Source organism: Macaca nemestrina, chromosome 11, assembly GCF_043159975.1.
Source record: "Macaca nemestrina isolate mMacNem1 chromosome 11, mMacNem.hap1, whole genome shotgun sequence".
In the NCBI taxonomy this organism is placed as follows: domain Eukaryota; kingdom Metazoa; phylum Chordata; class Mammalia; order Primates; family Cercopithecidae; genus Macaca; species Macaca nemestrina.
In genome coordinates this window covers 107837630-107856671 of record NC_092135.1, presented here as the reverse complement: position 1 = coordinate 107856671, position 19042 = coordinate 107837630, and the positions used below count along the sequence as shown (strand labels likewise).

General features: G+C 37.1%; 1 protein-coding gene across 23 annotated transcripts in view; it reads right to left on the bottom strand.

Annotated features, from left to right (window-relative positions):
• Positions 1-19042, bottom strand: part of LOC105481129 (unc-80 homolog, NALCN channel complex subunit) — a 231613-nt gene that overhangs the window by 123298 nt on the left and 89273 nt on the right. For all 23 annotated transcript variants that reach the window (XM_011740446.3, XM_071073877.1, XM_011740447.3 and 20 more), the window contains one exon: positions 1345-1557. In XM_011740446.3, coding sequence (XP_011738748.2) covers positions 1345-1557 — 213 coding nt within the window. The remainder of the gene's footprint in view (positions 1-1344; positions 1558-19042) is intronic.

Here is a 19042-nt window from a genome sequence, read left to right as displayed (position 1 = left end):
GTTATTCCAAGTAATCTTTAAGAAAAGAGGAATATATGGAACCTCTTTATGTATGTTTATGTTCAGCTCTGTCTAAAATTAACAGAAACAACTTGGTCCTCTTGAATTTCTTTTTATTCTTCACCTTTTTTCCTTCTATGGTAAAGAAGTTGGAGTTATTTTAAGGGTCCATTTTGTTAGAATTCCTAAAGAAGTTTCATTCATTCACTTTTAAATTTATTCACTTACTCATATGCATACATACATATGTGTGTATGTGTGTGTGCAATTTCCAAAGGCTTTCAGGCAACTTAAAGGAGGCACATCAACAAAAGAGAAAATTTCATTAAGAAATTAGAAAAAATCATGTCGTACCATATGACCCAGCCATCCCATTACTGGGTATATACCCAAAGGATTATAAATTATGCTGCTATAAAGACACATGCACACGTATGTTTATTGCAGCACTATTCACAATAGCAAAGACTTGGAATCAACCCAAATGTCCATCAGTGACAGACTGGATTAAGAAAATGTGGCACATATACACCATGGAATACTATGCAGCCATCAAAAAGGATGAATTTGTGTCCTTTGTAGGGACATGGATGCAGCTGGAAACCATCATTCTTAGCAAACTATCACAAGAACAGAAAACCAAACACCGCATGTTCTCACTCATAGGTGGGAACTGAACAATGAGATCACTTGGACTCAGGAAGGGGAACATCACACACCGGGGCCTATCATGGGGAGGGGGGAGGGGGGAGGGATTGCATTGGGAGTTATACCTGATGTAAATGACGAGTTGATGGGTGCAGCACACCAACATGTCACAAGTATACATATGTAACAAACCTGCACGTTATGCACATGTACCCTACAACTTAAAGTATAATAATAATAAATAAATTTAAAAAAAAAAGAAAAAATCATGTCCTACAAAACATAAATTAGAATAGAATCCAAAATAAGGGTGTATTTTACAATTATAACAACAACTATCAAAAAGACAATTCTTGATGAATACAGCAATTAGAAGCAAGGCGTTGAAATCTAATCTGGGAGATGGAATATTGGTTCCTCTACTTACTATTAATATATATGTAAACTTTGGTAGGGCGCTTGACCTGTATAAACTTCAGTTTTCTTAACTGTGAAACAGAGAGAGTAATTTCTGACCTCATAGATTTATTGGGACGATTAAATGAGTTGTTTATTTTTCCCCCAAAGGGTTCCCTTCAGTACCTGGTACATATCAAACACTCAACAAATTGTCTTCAAAACCAACACAATCAATCAAAAAATGACTCCACTTCACTCAAGCATCCTAATTGTTATAGAAGAAAACCGAAAGCTCACGTCTCCCCATTGGTAGAAGAGCTTGGCCGCATTCCACTGCAGCTTCTGGTTTCGCTTGTTGCCCACAATGGGAGAGCGTCCCCGGGAAAGGCCTTTCTTGGTGATGTTTACATGGTGCCCTTTCATCCACTCTGGCCAGTTGCCACGATTGCAGCGGTGAACAAAACGAGCACATTCCAGGAACAAGGCTGCTCTGGCCACCACAGGTGCTTCCTGAGTAGGGTTGTTCAGGAAAGAATAATGTGGGATTAATGAACAATAACTTTAAATTGGTCTTAAAGGGAATGACTGTGTACTTTTAGTTTATTTTCCTCTTCATGTTTTGATTTAGTTTGACCATATTTCCTAGGGTTGTGTCTGTACAGCCAAGACAGTAGTGAGAAATCTGGAAAGTAAAATCCCCAAAGAAAACGTGGATCTTGAAGAATTAGACATTTTAAGTAGGTTTCTGTGTTGCTTTCTCCTTCTTCTCAAGAATCTCAAGTAATTACATGTCTCCAACTTTGTATATTTAAGGGTGGCAGCGATTTGAGTGTAGAGTGAAAGAGCTTTTAGTGAGGTCTTAAATATGAATCTTTTTTTGAACCCTAAAATTTTACATGAAGCAAACAAATATTCCATTTCTAGAATTAGTCTTATTTTAACCAAGAGCGTCAGAAGTAATTTTGTACCAGCAATAGTCTTTTGTCTATAACCATCCGTATGTTCCAAAGAGGTAAAATTGCTTCTGCACATTTTGGCTATTAAAAAAAGGGAGTTCAAGACCAGCCTGGCCAACATGATGAAACCTCATCTCTACTAAAAATACAAAAAATTAGCCAGGCGTGGTGGAGTGCACCTGTAGTCCCAGCTACTCAGGAGGCTGAGGCTTGAACCCGGGAGGTGGAAGTTGCGGTTAGCCAAGATCATGCCACTGCACTCCAGCCTGGTAGACAGAGTGAGGCTCCATCTCAAAAAACAAAAAAGAAAAGGAAGCTCAATCTTGTTGAGTTAGTCTTTTTTTTTTCTTTTGTCATAAATAACTGACTGGATTATACTTAAATAGGCATGGTTTTCATTGAAAATATTTGATAAAGAGGAGATTAATTGATAAATGATACAGCATTTCTTCAGAAAAATATCACTCCACCTTGTCATGTCACGATGTGCTTGAAAAAAAAAAAGGAAAAAAGAAGAAACATCTTTTAGTTGATATCCAGAATCTGGTAAGAATCAAATACTCTACTGAAATCTTTGAAAGTTTTTTTTTTTTTTAAAGTTAAGGAAAGAAGTAATGAGAAGTTTTCCATAGAAGGTCAATAGATCATAAGAAAATATGTATCAACTATTCATGTGTATTTTGACTTGTGTCAGTTTTTTAAAAAATATATCACAATATTATTTATCATTTTAGGGTTACTCAGTAACCACAGATTTTCAAACTGAAATAATTTTTAATAACCATTGTAAGCAATGTATCAATCCATAAAGTTAAAATAGAGGCTAATATAGAGTGTCAATTACATGTCAGTTAACTTTTAGAATTATAATATATAACATCCCTGTGATCTATAAATAATGTCCCTCATTTAAGATTTTTTAAAATGAGGTATAATTTTTCACTATCATATAGCATGAAAGGGGTGAATATAGGAACATAGGATTCAACCCAAGTCTCACTGATGCCAGTCCTATGCCAGTTTCTCTTTGGCATTTACATTGTCTTAATTTATACTCCCATAAATCTTAGTAAAAGATAATTTCTAGAGTGCAAGTAGAAATTAACTATTAATATTTAAAGTGGGACATTAGTTCCATGTACTATTGTTTTCTAAAACATAAATATATAAACATATCATTTCCCCATTTGAGATCTATTACAGGCTCCATACTCAACCATAAAACAAAGATATCCAAGCTTTGTGATTTGGGTCATCTCCTTTTCTATGCCCATCCCAAGTGCTTTATGATCCAATTATTCAACTTAGTTGCTGTCTCCCAGATATGACATCTTCTACCATTCCATATGTTGTCTCATGGCTTGCAGAGCCTTGAAACTCCTTTTCTACCCAGAAAATTCCCATTTTTAAGATTCAGGATTCAGTTAGTTACCTCCTCTGAGAAGCCTTCTTAAATCCCTTCCCTGGTCAGGCAGAGCTGGTTACTTTACATTTTTGGGTACCAAAGTATCCCAAACACACTGGATGATTCAAGTAAGTTAGTTCCTTAAGCCTTTCTTCATTGTATATGTCTTAAATGCAGCCATCAAAAATTACAACGAAAATATATTTATGTAGGTACTTAATTTTACAAAGAATATTATGTATTACCACAACATGAAAAATTAACCTATGTGAAAGACAGAATGCAAGATGAACACTAATGGTGAGAATTTATCCTTAACAAAAGCTGGATACTAATGATGAGAGTCTATCTCATCAACTGCATGGGATCAAGACTAGGAAGCAGGTCACAGGGATAGAAAAACTTGAGATTGCAAGGAGTCAGATGACCTTCTGCATTAAACCCAATAGTATTGCAGTGCCATACCATATAGACTAAATATCTATATTCTTTCTTGTATTAAGTATTCATTTCACTAAACAGTTCAGATATGCAAATCTGTGTCTGGAAAAGGTTGGAACATTTGTCTCTAAAACAGAATGTCAGTTTAGAGGTCAGGCAAGTGATGCAAATTTATTCTTAGCCTGTCACAATATGACACATTCCCAATATAAAGCAATGTGGATTCAAAGCTTAATGACAGGAAGACATAAGTAACACTGCTGAAATAGCATTATATTGTGAACCCTGGCTCCTTCAGGATTAACAAGGGTGAAACTTAACGTGGACCACATGTATGGGGTAGAGGATCATTTTATTGCCTCTAAGTGTTAGATGGCAACTGAGAGGATTAACAATAGATGAATGAACAATCTAAATAGTGATATGTGAGGCTTCCTATGTAGATTAGTTTGCCTACTTTAGATAAAATAATTCTTAAAAAATATTACTTAAAAATTATTTTAGCTGCTTAAGAAGCCCAAGGCATTTTTGAATCTAAACCAACTTCATTTCTCCTGCTCTCAAAAACTTCTCATGATAAAACTGAGATATTATGAGTTACAGGCTGTGGGAAATTCGAATCCAAGTTTGGAAATGAAATTGATATCAATATAAAAATAATTCTCATTAACTATATGGTAAAATATTAAGGGGGAGGTTGGTTATTGTCTGATGAATTTTATGCATGTAAATAGCCAAATCCATTAATGTTTGGAAATGTCACTGTTTGCATCAAGGAAGATGACATAGAGTCATTCAAATATTGCCTTTTTATTATAATCATTATTAGCCTAGTGGATGATGTCAGTCTTAGAAATTCTATATTCAAGATGGCAGTAAATAATACTAATTTATGGGGTATTTTAGTATATATATTACTATACTGAAAATTGAGGGTGATGCTAAGGTTCAAAGCCAAGGGTACTGATGTCCAAGATCATTAGTCAGCAGCAGCTAATTAAGTTTGCTGAGTTTGCAATGTGTGTGCAACAGCATTCAAGGAATTCTGGTGTGAGTGTGGCTATGTGGAATCGTTTTCATTCAGTTCCTTTTAAAATGTAGTTTAGAAAGTATTGATTTCAGGGGCAGGGTTATGGAATACCTTGGACAAAGGATTCCTCCTGAGCATAAAGGAAAGTCAATTTTCCCTCTTTTGATGGAGCTTACCTCTTATGGCTCAGTGCAATCTGAAGAAGCAGCAAAAGATGGAGGCATGACATAATGGATAGGGATGGATTCACATCACAGAGAAAAACAGCACAAATGGAGAAAAATGAATCGGAAGAATGCTGCATAGCTGAAAAGAACCACAGAGTATCAGAGGAACAGTTACAGGTGAACATCTAAACAAAATTCGACACCATTGGAATACCATAGAGAATTTGCTGGTGGTCCTAAAAGAAAAGTAAGCATATTTAAATTTCTTCTTTCTTATTAACATGTCTGCCCAGATCCCTTTTTATGCTCCATAATGTCACAGAGAGGCTTCTATTCCATTATATTATAACTTTGTAGTTTCCAGACAAGCAAGAATCGATTTTAACTGAGAAGGCAAAATATTAGATTGAACCTATGAAATTTCTAAATTTGAAGGTCAGAAATAGTCATATCAGCAATTTCATATAGTTCAATCTTGTATGAGGTGTTCTCTGCATGGGTTACAGGCTTGTCCAGTTGAAATTACAAAAAGTTAATGAATGTCAATGCACAGCATGGGGGGTCTCTAACAGTCTACAGCTAGAAAACGTCAGGAGTCTGGCTACTTTCCTCGACTTCTTTGCCATTTTTTTTCCTTGAATTTTATAAGATCATTATGTATATTGAATACTTCCTTTATGAAAGTGAGGCAGAGAATTGAGACACTAATTTCGGCAGCTGTGCTTTATTTTGCCTGGGGACCTAAAAAATATTGTTGCCAAGATATGATGGTTAATTGAAGCTTATAATTGCAATACATTCCTTTCCCTGGAGAACTATATCTAAGCTTATGATGTGCAAAGAAACCTTGACTGATCCTGAAAACTCATATAACACTGGATAGAAACTGTTTTTAAAGACTAAATATTTTACGTGGGCCCCTGGGGAATTACATATTTTTTTTTATTGCCTTACAAAATAAAATATAAAGCTGTTGCTGGTGCAGGATACCTGTTTATCTACAACCAATGGGAATAAGCAGTTATTTTGGGTCTTAGTAAGCATTGGAAAGTTCTTTACTAGGGGACATATACTTCTGAGTCAGTATTTATTACTTAGTTTGCATTGAATTCTCTGCCTGACTTGGATCAATAAATAACTGACTCGCTAGCTAACAGGCTGCCTCCTTCCCTGCCCATTTCTACAGTAGCTGTGGATAGGCCGAAGATCAACATTATAGGTTAGCACAAGGTCTGGAAGGCTAGTCATTTTAGCACTTACTCAGATCATGCTAATATTTTGGGTATTTTAAAAACCAAATGAGGACTTCTGTTTCTGACAATATGATGAATTAAGAGTGAAGAATTCATTTGATTTAGAACACCTGAAATGGTGGGTAAAATATCAAAAAATGTCTATTTTTATTTTGCTTTTATTTCTAAAGTGAGATTGAAGACAACTGGAAAGTAGAAATTACAAGAAAGTGCAATTCTGGAGGTGGGAGTAGGGATAAACTAGATAGAAATATTTGTCCTGAAGGTTTCTGCTGACTGTAGAGAGACCAGATGGGTTTCCAATGGGCCACAAGTTAAAAATTGGCACAAGTGGGTTGGTGGTCAGATCATATACTCATGTGACATAAAGCCAGGATCCACCCGCAGTGGATGAATAAGAAAAAAATCTGCCCCAAAGAAGTTGGTTTGCCTGACAAGGTTTGGCTCTGGGTAGGACAGAGGAGGGGAATAAAAGGAAAAAGTCTTTTATGAGAATGCTTAACAAAATCCCACATTCTCGTACAAGTTTGGCGCACCAGGAATGGGCTAATTCCATGCCCCTCAACCCCCAAAAATAATTTTAAAAAATGTTCTTAGATTGATAATGTTTCCAGGTGTCTGATTCATAAAACAAGTTCTTAGAGATCTACAAAGAGACTTAGACTCCCAAACAATAATAGTGGGAGACTTTAACACAACACTGTCAATATTAGACAGATCAATGAGACAGAAAATTAACAAGGATATTCAGGACTTGAACTCAGGTCTGGACCAAGCAGACCTAATAGACATCTACAGAACTCTCCATCCCAAATTAACAGAATATACATTCTTCTCAGCACCACACAGCAAGAGTTTCTTTGAAACCAACAAGAACAAAGAGATGATGTACCAGAATCTCTGGGACACAGCTAAAGCAGTGTTAAGAGGGAAATTTATAGCACTAAATGCCTACATCAGAAAGCTAGGAAGATCTCAAATCAACACTTTAACATCACAATTAAAAGAGTTAGAGAGACAAGAAGAAATTAATCCAAAAGTTAGGAGAAGACAAGAAATAAGTAAGAACAGAGAAGAATTGAAGGAGATAAAGACACGAAAAATGCTCCAAAAAAATCAATGAATCCAGGAGCTGGTGTTTTGAAAAAATAAGCAAAATAGACCACTGGCTAGACTAATAAAGAAGAAGAAGACAGAAGAATCAAATAGACACAATAAAAAATGATAAAGGGGATATCACCACTGACCCCACAGAAATACAAACTACCATCAGAGAATACTATAAACCCCTCCATGCAAATAAACTAGAAAATCTAGAAGAAACAGAAACATTCCTGGATGTACACGCCCTCCCAAGACTAAACCAGGAAGAAGTTGAATCCCTGTATAGAACGATAACAAGTTCTGAAATTGCAGCAGTATTAATAGCCTACCAACCAAAAAAAGCCCAGGACCAGTTGGATTCACAGCTGAATTCTACCAGAAATACAAAGAGGAGCTGGTACCATTTCTTCTGAAACTATTCCAAAAAACTGAGAAGGAGGGACTTCTCCCTAACTCATTTTATAAAGCCAGAATCATCCTGATACCAAAACCTGGAAGAGACAATATAAAAAGAATGTGCCTGATGAAGGTCAGTGCGAAAATCCTCAATAAAATACTAGCAAACCAAATCGAGTAGCACATCAAAAAACTTATCCATCACGATCAAGTCTGCTTCATCCCTGGGATGCAAGGCTGGTTAAACATACACAAATCAATAAATGTAATCCATCACATAAGCGGAACCAAAGACCAAAACCACATGATTATCTCAATAGGTGCAGAAAAGGCCTTTGATAAAATTCATCATCCCTTTATGTTAGAAACTCTCAATAAACGAGGTATTGATGGAACATATCTCAAAATAATAAGAGCTATCGATGACAAACCCACAGCCAACGTCATATTTAATGGGCAAAAGCTGGAAGCATTCCCTTTGAAAACCAGGACAAGACAGGGATGCCCTCTCTCACCACTCCTAGCCAACACAGAAGTTCTGGCCAGGGCAATCAGGCAAATAAAGAAATAAGGGGTATTAAAATAGGAAAAGAGGAAGTCAACCTGTCTTTGTTTGACAACATGATTTTATATATAGAAAACACCATCAACTGAGCACCAAAACTCCTTAAACTGATAAGCTATTTCAGTTAAGTCTCAGGATAGAAAATCAATGTGCAAAAATCACAAACATTCCTTTACAGCAATGATAGACAAGCAGAGAGCCAAATCATGAATGAACTCCCATTCACAATCGTTACAAAGAGAATAAAATACCTAGGAATACAGCTAACAAGGGATGTGAAGAACCTCTTCAAGGAGAACTACAAACCACTGCTCAAGGAAGTAAGAAAGGACACAAACAAATGGAAAAACAGTCTATCCTCATGGACAGGAAGAATCAATGTCGTGAAAATGGCCATACTGACCAAAATGATTTATAGATTCAGTGCTATTCCCATCAAATGACCATTGACATTCTTCACAGAATTAGAAAAAACTATTCTAAATTTTATATGGAATCAAAGGAGACCCCATACAGCCAAGACAATCCTAAGCAAAAAGAACAAAACTGGAGGCATCATGCTACCTGACTTCAAACTACAAGGCTGACTGACTTCAAACTACAAAGCTACGATAACCAAAACAGCATGGTACTGGTACGAAAACAGACTTATAGACCAATGGAGCAGAACAGAGACCTCGGAAATAACAACACACATCTACAACCATATAATCTTCGACAAACCTACTGAAAACAAGCAATAGGTAAAGGATTTCCTATTCAGTAAATGGTGCTGGGAAAACTGGCTAGCCATATGCAGAAAACTGAAACTGGACCCCTTCCTTACACCTTACACAAAAATTAACTCAAGATGGATTAAAGACTTAAATGTAAAACCCCAAACCATAAAAACTCTAGAAGAAAACCTAGGCAATACCATTCAGGACACAGGCTTCATGACAAAAAAAATACTTCATGACAACAATGCCAAAAGCAATTGCAACGAAAGCAAAAATCAACAAATGGGATCTAATTAAACTAAAGAGCTTCTGCACAGCAAAAGAAACTATCATGAGAGTGAACAAGCCACCTACAGAATGGGAGAAAACTTTTGCAATCTACTCAGTTGACAAAGGTCTAATTTCCAGAATTTACAAGGAACTTAAACAAATTTACAGGAAAAAAAAAACCCCATCAAAAAGTGAGAAAAGGATATGAACACTTCTCAAAAGGAGACACTGTACCAGCAACAAACATGAAATAAAGCTCAACATCACTGATCATCAGAGAAATGCAAATCAAAACCACAATGAGATACCATCTCATGCTGGTCAGAGTGGAGATTATTAAAAAGTCAGAAAACAATAGATGCTGGCAAGGCTGTGGAGAAATAGGAACACTTTTACACTATTGATGAGAATGTAAATTAGTTCAACCATTGTGGAAGACAGTATGGCGATTCCTCAAGGATCTAGAACCAGAAATGTCATTTGACCCAGGATTCACATTACTGGGTATATACCCAAAGGAATATAAATCATTCTACTATAAAGACACATGCACACGTATATTTATTGCAGCACTATTTACAATAGCAAAGACATGGAACCATCCCAAATGCCCATCACTGATAGATTGGATAAAGAAAATGTGGTACATATACACCACAGAATAGTATGTAGCCATAAAAAATGAGATAATGTCCTTTGCAGGTATATGGATGAAGCTGGAAGCCATCATCCTCAGCAAACTAACACAGGAACAGATAATCAAACATTGCATGTTCTCACTTATAAGTGGGAGTTGAACAATGAAGACACATGGGCACAGAGAGGTAAGCAGCACACACCAGAGCCTGTTGGGGGATGGGGGGTGAGGGGAGGAAACTTAGAGGATGAGCCAATAGGTGCAGCAAACCACCATGGCACACATACACCTATGTAACACACCTGTACGTTCTGCACATGTATCCCTTTTTTTAAGAAAAAAATTAAAAAAAGAAATTCGTTGATTTTAGACTTTTAGTTAAATATGCATGTGATTTCTATAAACACAAAAGGAATATAATAATCTACAAACTAGTAAAGGAAAATAACTTTTAAAATGTGAAACTATACCAAAGCAAGAGAAATAAACCCTAACACAATCTAAAAGAAGGCATGAAATTGAAACAAACACACACACACAATGAAATAACAAAAAGTACAATAAATAAGCAAAAATGACAGAAGTGAATCTAAATGTATCAGGAATCACAATCTGTACAAATAGACTAAATTTTCTGGAAAAAAAATTGTTTAAATGGTGAACAAAATTCAATATAAACTTTCTTTCTTTTTTTTTTGGAAACAGGGTTTCATTCTGTGGCCCAGATTGGAGTGCAGTTTTGTGATCTGGGCTCACTGCGACCTCTGTTTCCTGGGTTCAACTATTCTTGTGCCTCTGCCTCCCAAGAAGCTGGGATTACAGGCATGTGCCACCACACATGGCTAATTTTTGTATTTTTAGTAGAGACGGGGTTTCGCCATGTTGGCCAGGCTCGTCTTGAACTCCTGATCTCAAGTGATCTGCCCACCTTGGCCTCCCAAAGTGCCGTGCTTACAGGTGTGAGCCACCATGGCGAGCCCAAATACTTCCTTTTAATAAGACATACACCTAAGTAACAAACAGAAAAGTTGAAAGTAAAGGATTGACAAAAAGACATGCCCGGCCAATACTAACCTAATGAAATTGTTGTAGCTATATTACCATTGTAGAAAAACATATCTTAAGGTAGAAAGTATTACTAAAAATCAGCATGCCACTTGATGATAATAAAAGGTTCAAATCATTAGAAACTTGTCATATTTCTAGATCTGTTTGCTTCCATGTAAATAAAACAAAAAATGTCATCACTGTAAATGTAAATGAACGTATTTGCCATCATTGTGAGGGATTTCAACACAACTAACAGTAACTGACAGATCAAACAGTGAGAAAACAATAAGGATATAGATTCAAATAACCCAATTAACAAGTTTGACCATATGTATATCAATTACTGTGTTCTACAACTGGAGAATACAAATTCTTTTTGACAACACATGGAACATTTATAAAAACTGATAATATTCTAGGTCATAAAGGAAGTCTAAATTAGTTCTAAAGAATCAATAACTTAGAAATTAATAACACAAATTGATTTCTAACAAAACCCTGGATTTTATAAATTAAAACACACACATATCTAGATACCTATGAGTCAAAAAAAATAATTAAAGAAATTAGAAAATACTTAAAAGTAAATTAAAACAAAAATACTGCTTATCAAAATTTATGGTATGCAGTTAAAGTAGTACTTAGAGGAAAATTAATAGCTAAGTTCTTAGTTTACAACAGAGAAAAGAATATCAATGAACTAAGTAATCAACTTAACCAAAGAATAATGCAATTAGCCCAAAGCATGAGAGAAAATAATAAAAATAAGAGCAAGCATTAATAAATTAGAGAACAAACATACAATAGAAAGACTAAAAAGGAATAATGAAATAGACAAATGACTGGTACATCTTGTTAAAAAAACTGGAAACAATTTTAGAAATAAAAATACATAACTACAGATACTGCAAGGATTAGAACTAATAAGAATGTATTCTAATTAATTTTATGCCAACAAACCTTAAAATATAGGTTAAATTGATAAACTACTGAAAAAATTAAAATTACTTAAACTGTCTCAGGAAGAAATAGAACTTTTGAATAATCATTTCAGATCTGAATTTCAATCATCTCTAAATATCCGTGGACTCAAGGCAATTCCAAGAATAAATCAAAGGATTTTTCATGGACTCTGATAAGCTAATTATAAAATTCATGTGGAAGAACGAAGAGCCACGACTAGCCTAAGTGATGTTTTTAAGTGATGTTTAAAGTTCTAACATTAATACAGAGTAGGTTGACTCAGGATACATAGAAAATGGAACAAAACAAAACCCAGGCCAGGTGCGGTGGCTCATGCCTGTAATCCCAGAACTTTGGGGGGGCAAGGTGGGTGGATCACCTAAGGTCAGGAGGAGTTCTAGACCAGCCTGACCAAGATGGTGAAACCCTGTCTCTACTAAAAATACAAAAATTAGCTGGGCGTGATGGTGGGTGCCTGCAGTCCCAGCTACTTGGGAGGCTGAGACAGGAGAATTACTTGAACCCAGGAGGTAGAGGTTGCAGTGAGCTGAGATCATGCCACTGAACTCAAGCCTGGGCAACAGAGCAAGCCTCCATCTCAAAAACAAACAAACAAACAAACAAAAACAAACAAACAAACAAAAATCCCAGAATTACATCATGTTTGTAAGGACACTTGACATTTGATTAAGATGGAAATGCACATCTGAGAAGAATGCATTAACTAGTCAATATATTGTGCTAGGATAGTTATTTTTCCACAGGAATGAAAGAAAATAAAGAAAATGAATTCCTATCTTATACTATTCACATAGAACATTTTCATTAAAGGCTTAATTGTGAAAGTTAATCTTTAATACTTTTAGAGAAAAATATAAGAATGTCTTTGCTACCTTGGAATTTCAAGACAGAAGTGCTAGTCATGAAGGATAATTTTTATGAATTAAATTAAAATTTCCCTTCATTAAAATATATGAAAAAAATTGAAGATGAAAACAAGCTGAACACTGGCAGATGATGCAATGCAAAGAAGAGAAAAAAGATTAAAATTGACATCACCTATAATCTTTTACAAATTAGCAATAAAAGATAAATAATCTTCCAATAAGAGAATGAACAAAAGACACAAATGAAATCTTTTACCAAAGCAGAAACAGAAATGGTAAATAAACTGATGACAAGACTTCTCAAGCTTTAGGTTAAAATATAGATTACAGGTTATTACTTTAAAGCACCACATTGTTAAAAATAAAAATATTGGGCAATATAGTGTTGGCAAGAATACAGAGAAACAGGAGTTTTCATTATACCGTTGGCATTTATTTGGAATTTTTGCAACTACTTTGAAATACAATTTGGTATCATATAGTAAAAGTGTGAGTCAATAATTTTACTCATAGGTTTATTTAGGAAACTATATATGAATCGAGACCCATACACAAAAATATTTATACAGATATAGCTAAAAAATTAGCCAGAATTTTGAAAAAATTAAAATGTCCACCTAACATAGAGTGGATATATAAATTGTGGTATGTTCAAACAAATGAATACCATTCATGAGTAAACATTAACATATTAACACTAAATGCATTGACAAGGAGGAACTCAAACATAATGTTAAACAAGAAAACGGATAGCATGACTTCCTATAAATTAATTTCAAAACCAGACAAAACAAAGCAAAACAAAACAAAATAATATGTTCTCTAAAGACACATACCAATGTGATAAAATAAGCACAAGAAAGATATTAAAATAAAGTTCAGAAGAAGAGTGTCTTCTCAGAGGTAAGGGTGTGTGATTAGGTAAGGGAACACAGAAACTGGAAATGTTTTATTTGTGTCATGGATATGTGACTTTTAGTTTTTTTTCCTTTAAATTCTATCTATTTATGATACATATTCATTTTGTTTTATTTTATTTTATTTTATTTTATTTTATTTTATAAGTTCTGGGGTACATGCCCAGGATGTACAGGTTTGTTACATAGGTAAACTTGTGCCATGGTGGTTTGCTACACCTATCAACTCATCACCTAGGTACTAAGTCCAGCATGCATTAGCTATTTGTCCTGATGCTCTCCCTTCCCCTGCCCCGCTAACCCTGCTGACAGGTCCCAGTATGTGTTGTTCCCACGAGTCCACGTGTACATATGTTCTCATTGTTCAGCTCCCACTTATGAGTGAGAACATGTGGTGTTTGGTTTTCTGTTCCTGCATTAGTTTGCTGAGGAAAATGGCTTCCAGCTCCATTCAAGTCCCTGCAAAAGACATGATCTCATTCCTTTTTATGGCTGCATAGTATTCTATGTTATATATGTACCACATTTTCTTTATCCAGTCTATTATTGATGGGCATTTGGGTTGATTCCATATCTTTGCTATTGTAAATAGTGCTGCAATAAACATATGTGTGCATGTGTTTTTATAGTAGAATGACATATAGTCCTTTGGGTATATATGCAGTAATGGGATTGCGGGGTCAAATGGTATTTCTGATTCTAGGTCTTTAAGGAATCACCACACTGTCTTCCACAATAGTTGAACTAATTTGCATTCCCACCAACAACGTAAAAGCATTCCTATTTCTCTGCAGCCTCACCAGCATCTGTTGTTTCTTGACTTTTTAATAATCACCATTTTGACTGGCGTGAGATGGTATCTCATTGTACTTTTGATTTCTATTTCTCTGATGATCAGTGATGTTGAGCTTTTTTTCATATGTTTGTTGGCCACATAAATGTTTTATTTTTTTGTTTTGTTTTGTTTTGTTTTTTGAGACACAGTCTCACCGTGTCACCCAGGCTGGAGTGCAGTGGAGTGATCTCAGCTCACTGCAAGCTTTGCCTCCTGGATTCGCACCATTCTGCTGCCTCAGCCTCCCAAGTAGCTGGGACCACAGGTGCCTGCCACCACGCCCTGCTAATTTTTTGTATTTTTTAGTAGAGACAGGGTTTCACCATGTTAGCCAGGATGGTCTCAATCTCCTGACCTCATGATCTGCCTACCTTGACCTCCCAAAGTGCTGGGATTATAGGCATGAGCCACTGCACCTGGCCTAAATGTTTTCTTTTGAGAAGAGTCCATTCATGTCCTTTGCCCACTTTTTAATGTTTTTTTTTTCTTGTAAATTTGTTTAAGTTCCCTGTAGATTCTGGATATTAGACTTTTGTCATATGGATAGATTGCAAAAATTTTCTCCCATTCGGTAGGTTGTCTGGTCATTCTGATGATAGTTTCTTTTGCTGTATATTCATTTTTAAAATCTGCACTCTCATGTCCATTGCAGCACCATTCGCAATAGCCAGGACATAGATTCAACCCAAATATCGATCAACAGGTGAATGAATAAAGAAAATGCAGCACATACAGGTGGTTCCAAGATGGTCAAACAGCAACAGCTCCAGTCTACAACTCCCAGCGTGAGCAACGCGGAAGATGGGTGATTTCTGCATTTCCAACTGAGGTACTGGGTTCATCTCACTGGGGCATGTGGGACAGTGGGTGCCAAACAGTGGGTGCAGCCCACTGACCATGAGCCGAAGCAGGGCGAGGCATCACCTCACCCGGGAAGCTCAAGTGGTCAGACAATTCCCTTTCCTAGCCAAGGGAAGCTGTGACACGACACCTGGAAAACTGGGTCACTCCCACCCTAATACTGCACTTTTCCAACAGTCTCAGCAAACAGCACAACAGGACACTATATCCTGCACCTGGCTCGGAGGGTCACATGGCCACAGAGCCTCACTCATTGATAGCACAGCATTCTGAGACTGAACTGCAAGGGGGCAGTGAGGCTAGGGGAGGGGCGCTTGCCATTGCTGAGGCTTGAGTAGGTAAACAAAGAAGCCAGGAAGCTCGAACTGGGTGGAGCCCACCACAACTCAAGGAGGCCTGCCTGCCTCTGTAGACTCCACCTCTGGGGGCAGGCCATAGCCAAACAAAAGGCAGCAGAAACCTCTGCAGACTTAAATGTCCCTGTCTGACAGCTTTGAAGAGAGTAGTGGTTCTCCCAGCACGGAGTATGAGATCTGAGAATGGAAAGACTGCCTCCTCAAGTGGGTCCCTGACCCCCAAGTAGCCTAACTGGGAGGCACCCCCCAGTAGGGGCAGACTGACACCTCACATGGCTGGGTACCCCTATGAGATGAAGTTTCCAGAGGAATGATCAAGCAGCAACATTTGCTGTTCAGCAATATTCACTGTTCTGCAGCCTCTGCTGCTGATAACCAGGCAAACAGCGTCTGGAGTGGACCTCCAGTAAACTCCAACAGACCTGCAGCTGAGGGTCCTGACTGTTAGAAGGAAAACTAACAAGCAGAAAGGACATCCACACCAAAACCCCAACTGTACGTCACCATCATCAAAGACCAAAGGTAGATAAAACCACAAAGATGGGGAAAAAACAGAGCAGAAGAGCTGAAAATTCTAAAAATCAGAGCGCCTCTCCCCCTCCAAAGGAACGCAGCTCCTTGCCAGCAATGGAACAAAGCTGGATGGAGAATGACTTTGATGAGTTGAGAGAAGAAGGCTTCAGACAATCAAACTTCTCCGAGCTAAAGGAGGAAGTTCGAACCCACCGCAAAGAAGCTAAAAACCTTGAAAAAAGATTAGACAAATGGCTAACGAGAATAACCAGGGTAGAGAAGTCCTTAAATGACCTGATGGAGCTGAAAACCATGGCATGAGAACTACGTGATGAATGCACAAGCTTCAGTAGCCGATTCGATCAACTGGAAGAAAGGGTATCAGTGATTGAAGATCAAATGAATGAAATGAAGCAAGAAGAGAAGTTAGAGAAAAAAGAATAAAAAGAAATGAACAAAGCCTCCAAGAAATATGGGACTATGTGAAAAGACCAAATCTACGTCTGATTGGTGTACCTGAAAGTGACGGGGAGAATGGAACCAAGTTGGAAGACACTCTGCAGGATACTATGCAGGAGAACTTCCCCAATCTAGCAATGCAGGCCAGCATTCAAATTCAGGAAATACAGAGAATGCCACAAAGATAGTCCTTGAGAATAGCAACTCCAAGACACATAATTATCAGATTCACGAAAGTTGAAATGAAGCAAAAATTGTTAAGGGCAGCCAGAGAGAGGTTGGGTTGCACATAAAGGGAAGCCCATCAGACTAACAGTGGATCTCTCAGCAGAAACTCTACAAGTCAGAAGAGAGTGGGGGCCAATATTCAACATTCTTAAAGAAAAGAATTTTCAACCCAGAACTTCATATCAAGCTAAACTAAGCTTCATAAGTTAAGGAGAAATAAAATCCTTTACAGACAAGCAAATGCTGAGAGATTTTGTCACCACCAGGCCTGCCCTACAAGAGATCCTGAAGGAAGCACTAAACATGGAAAGGAACAACCGGTACCAGCCACTGCAAAAACATGCCAAATTGTAAAGACCATCGATATGAGGAAGAATCTGCATCAACTAACGAGAAAAATAACCAGCTAACATCATAATGACAGGATCATATTCACACATAAAAATATTAACCTTAAATGTAAATGGGCTAAATGCTCCAAATAAAAGACACAGACTGGCAAATTGGATACAGTCAAGACCCATCAGTGTGCTGTATTTAGGAGACCCATCTCATGTGCAGAGACACGCAGAGGCTCAAAATAAAGGGATGGAGGAAGATCTACCAAGCAAATGGATAACAAAAAAAGGCAGGGGTTGCAATCCCAGTCTCTGATAAAACAGACTTTAAACCAACAAAATGGCTTTCTTTGTCATAAGAGACAAAGAAGGCCATTACATAATGGTAAAGGGATCAATTCAACAAGAAGAGCTAACTATCCTAAATATATATGCACCCAATACAGGAGCACGGAGATTCATAAAGCAAGTCCTTAGAGACCTACAAAGAGACTTAGACTCCCACACAATAATGATGGGAGACTTTAACACCCCACTGTCAACATTAGACAGATCAACAAGACAGAAAGTTAACAAGGATATCCAGGAATTGAACTCAGCTCTGCACCAAGTGGACCTAATAGACATATACAGAACTCTCCACCCCAAATCAACAAAATATACTTTCTTCTCAGCACCACATCACACTTATTCCAAAATTGACTACATAGGTGGAAGTAAAGCAATCCTCAGCAAATGTACAAGAACAGAAATTGTAACAAACTATCTCTCAGACCACAGTGCAATCAAACTAGAACTCAGGATTAAGGAACTCAAAACCACTCAACTACATGGAATCTGAACAACCTGCTCCTGAATGACTACTGGGTACATAACGAAATGAAAGCAGAAATAAACATGTTCTTTGAAACCAATGAGAACAAAGACACAACATAGCAGAATCTCTGGGACACATTTAAAGCAGTGTGTAGAGGGAAATTTATAGCACTAAATGCCCACAAGAGAAAGCAGGAAAGATCTAAAATTGACACCCTATCATCACAATTAAAAGAACTAGAGAAGCAAGAGCAAACACATTCAAAAGCTAGCAGGAGGCAAGAAATAACTAAATCAGAGCAGAGCTGAAGGAGATAGAGACACAAAAATCCCTTCAAAAAATCAATGCACCCAGAAGCTGGTTTTTTGAAACGATCAACAAAATTGATAGACCGCTAGCAAGGCTAATAAAGAAGAAAAGAGAGAAGAATCAGATAGATGCAATAAAAATGATAAAGGGGATATCACCACTGATCCCACAGAAATACAAACTACCATCAGAGAATACTATAAACACCTCTACGCAAATAAACTAGAAAATCTAGAAGAAATGGATAAATTCCTGGACGCATACTCCCTCCTAAGACTAAACCAGGAAGAAGTTGAATCCCTGAATAGACCAATAACAGGCTCTGAAATTGAGGCAATAATTAATAGCCTACCAACCAAAAAAAAAAGTCCAGGACCAGACCAGCACTCACAGCTGAATTCTACCAGAGCTACAAGGAGAAGCTGGAACCATTCCTTCTGAAACTATTCCAATCAATAGAAAAAGAGGGACTCCTCCCTAACTCATTTTACGAGGCCAGCATCATCCTGATATCAAAGC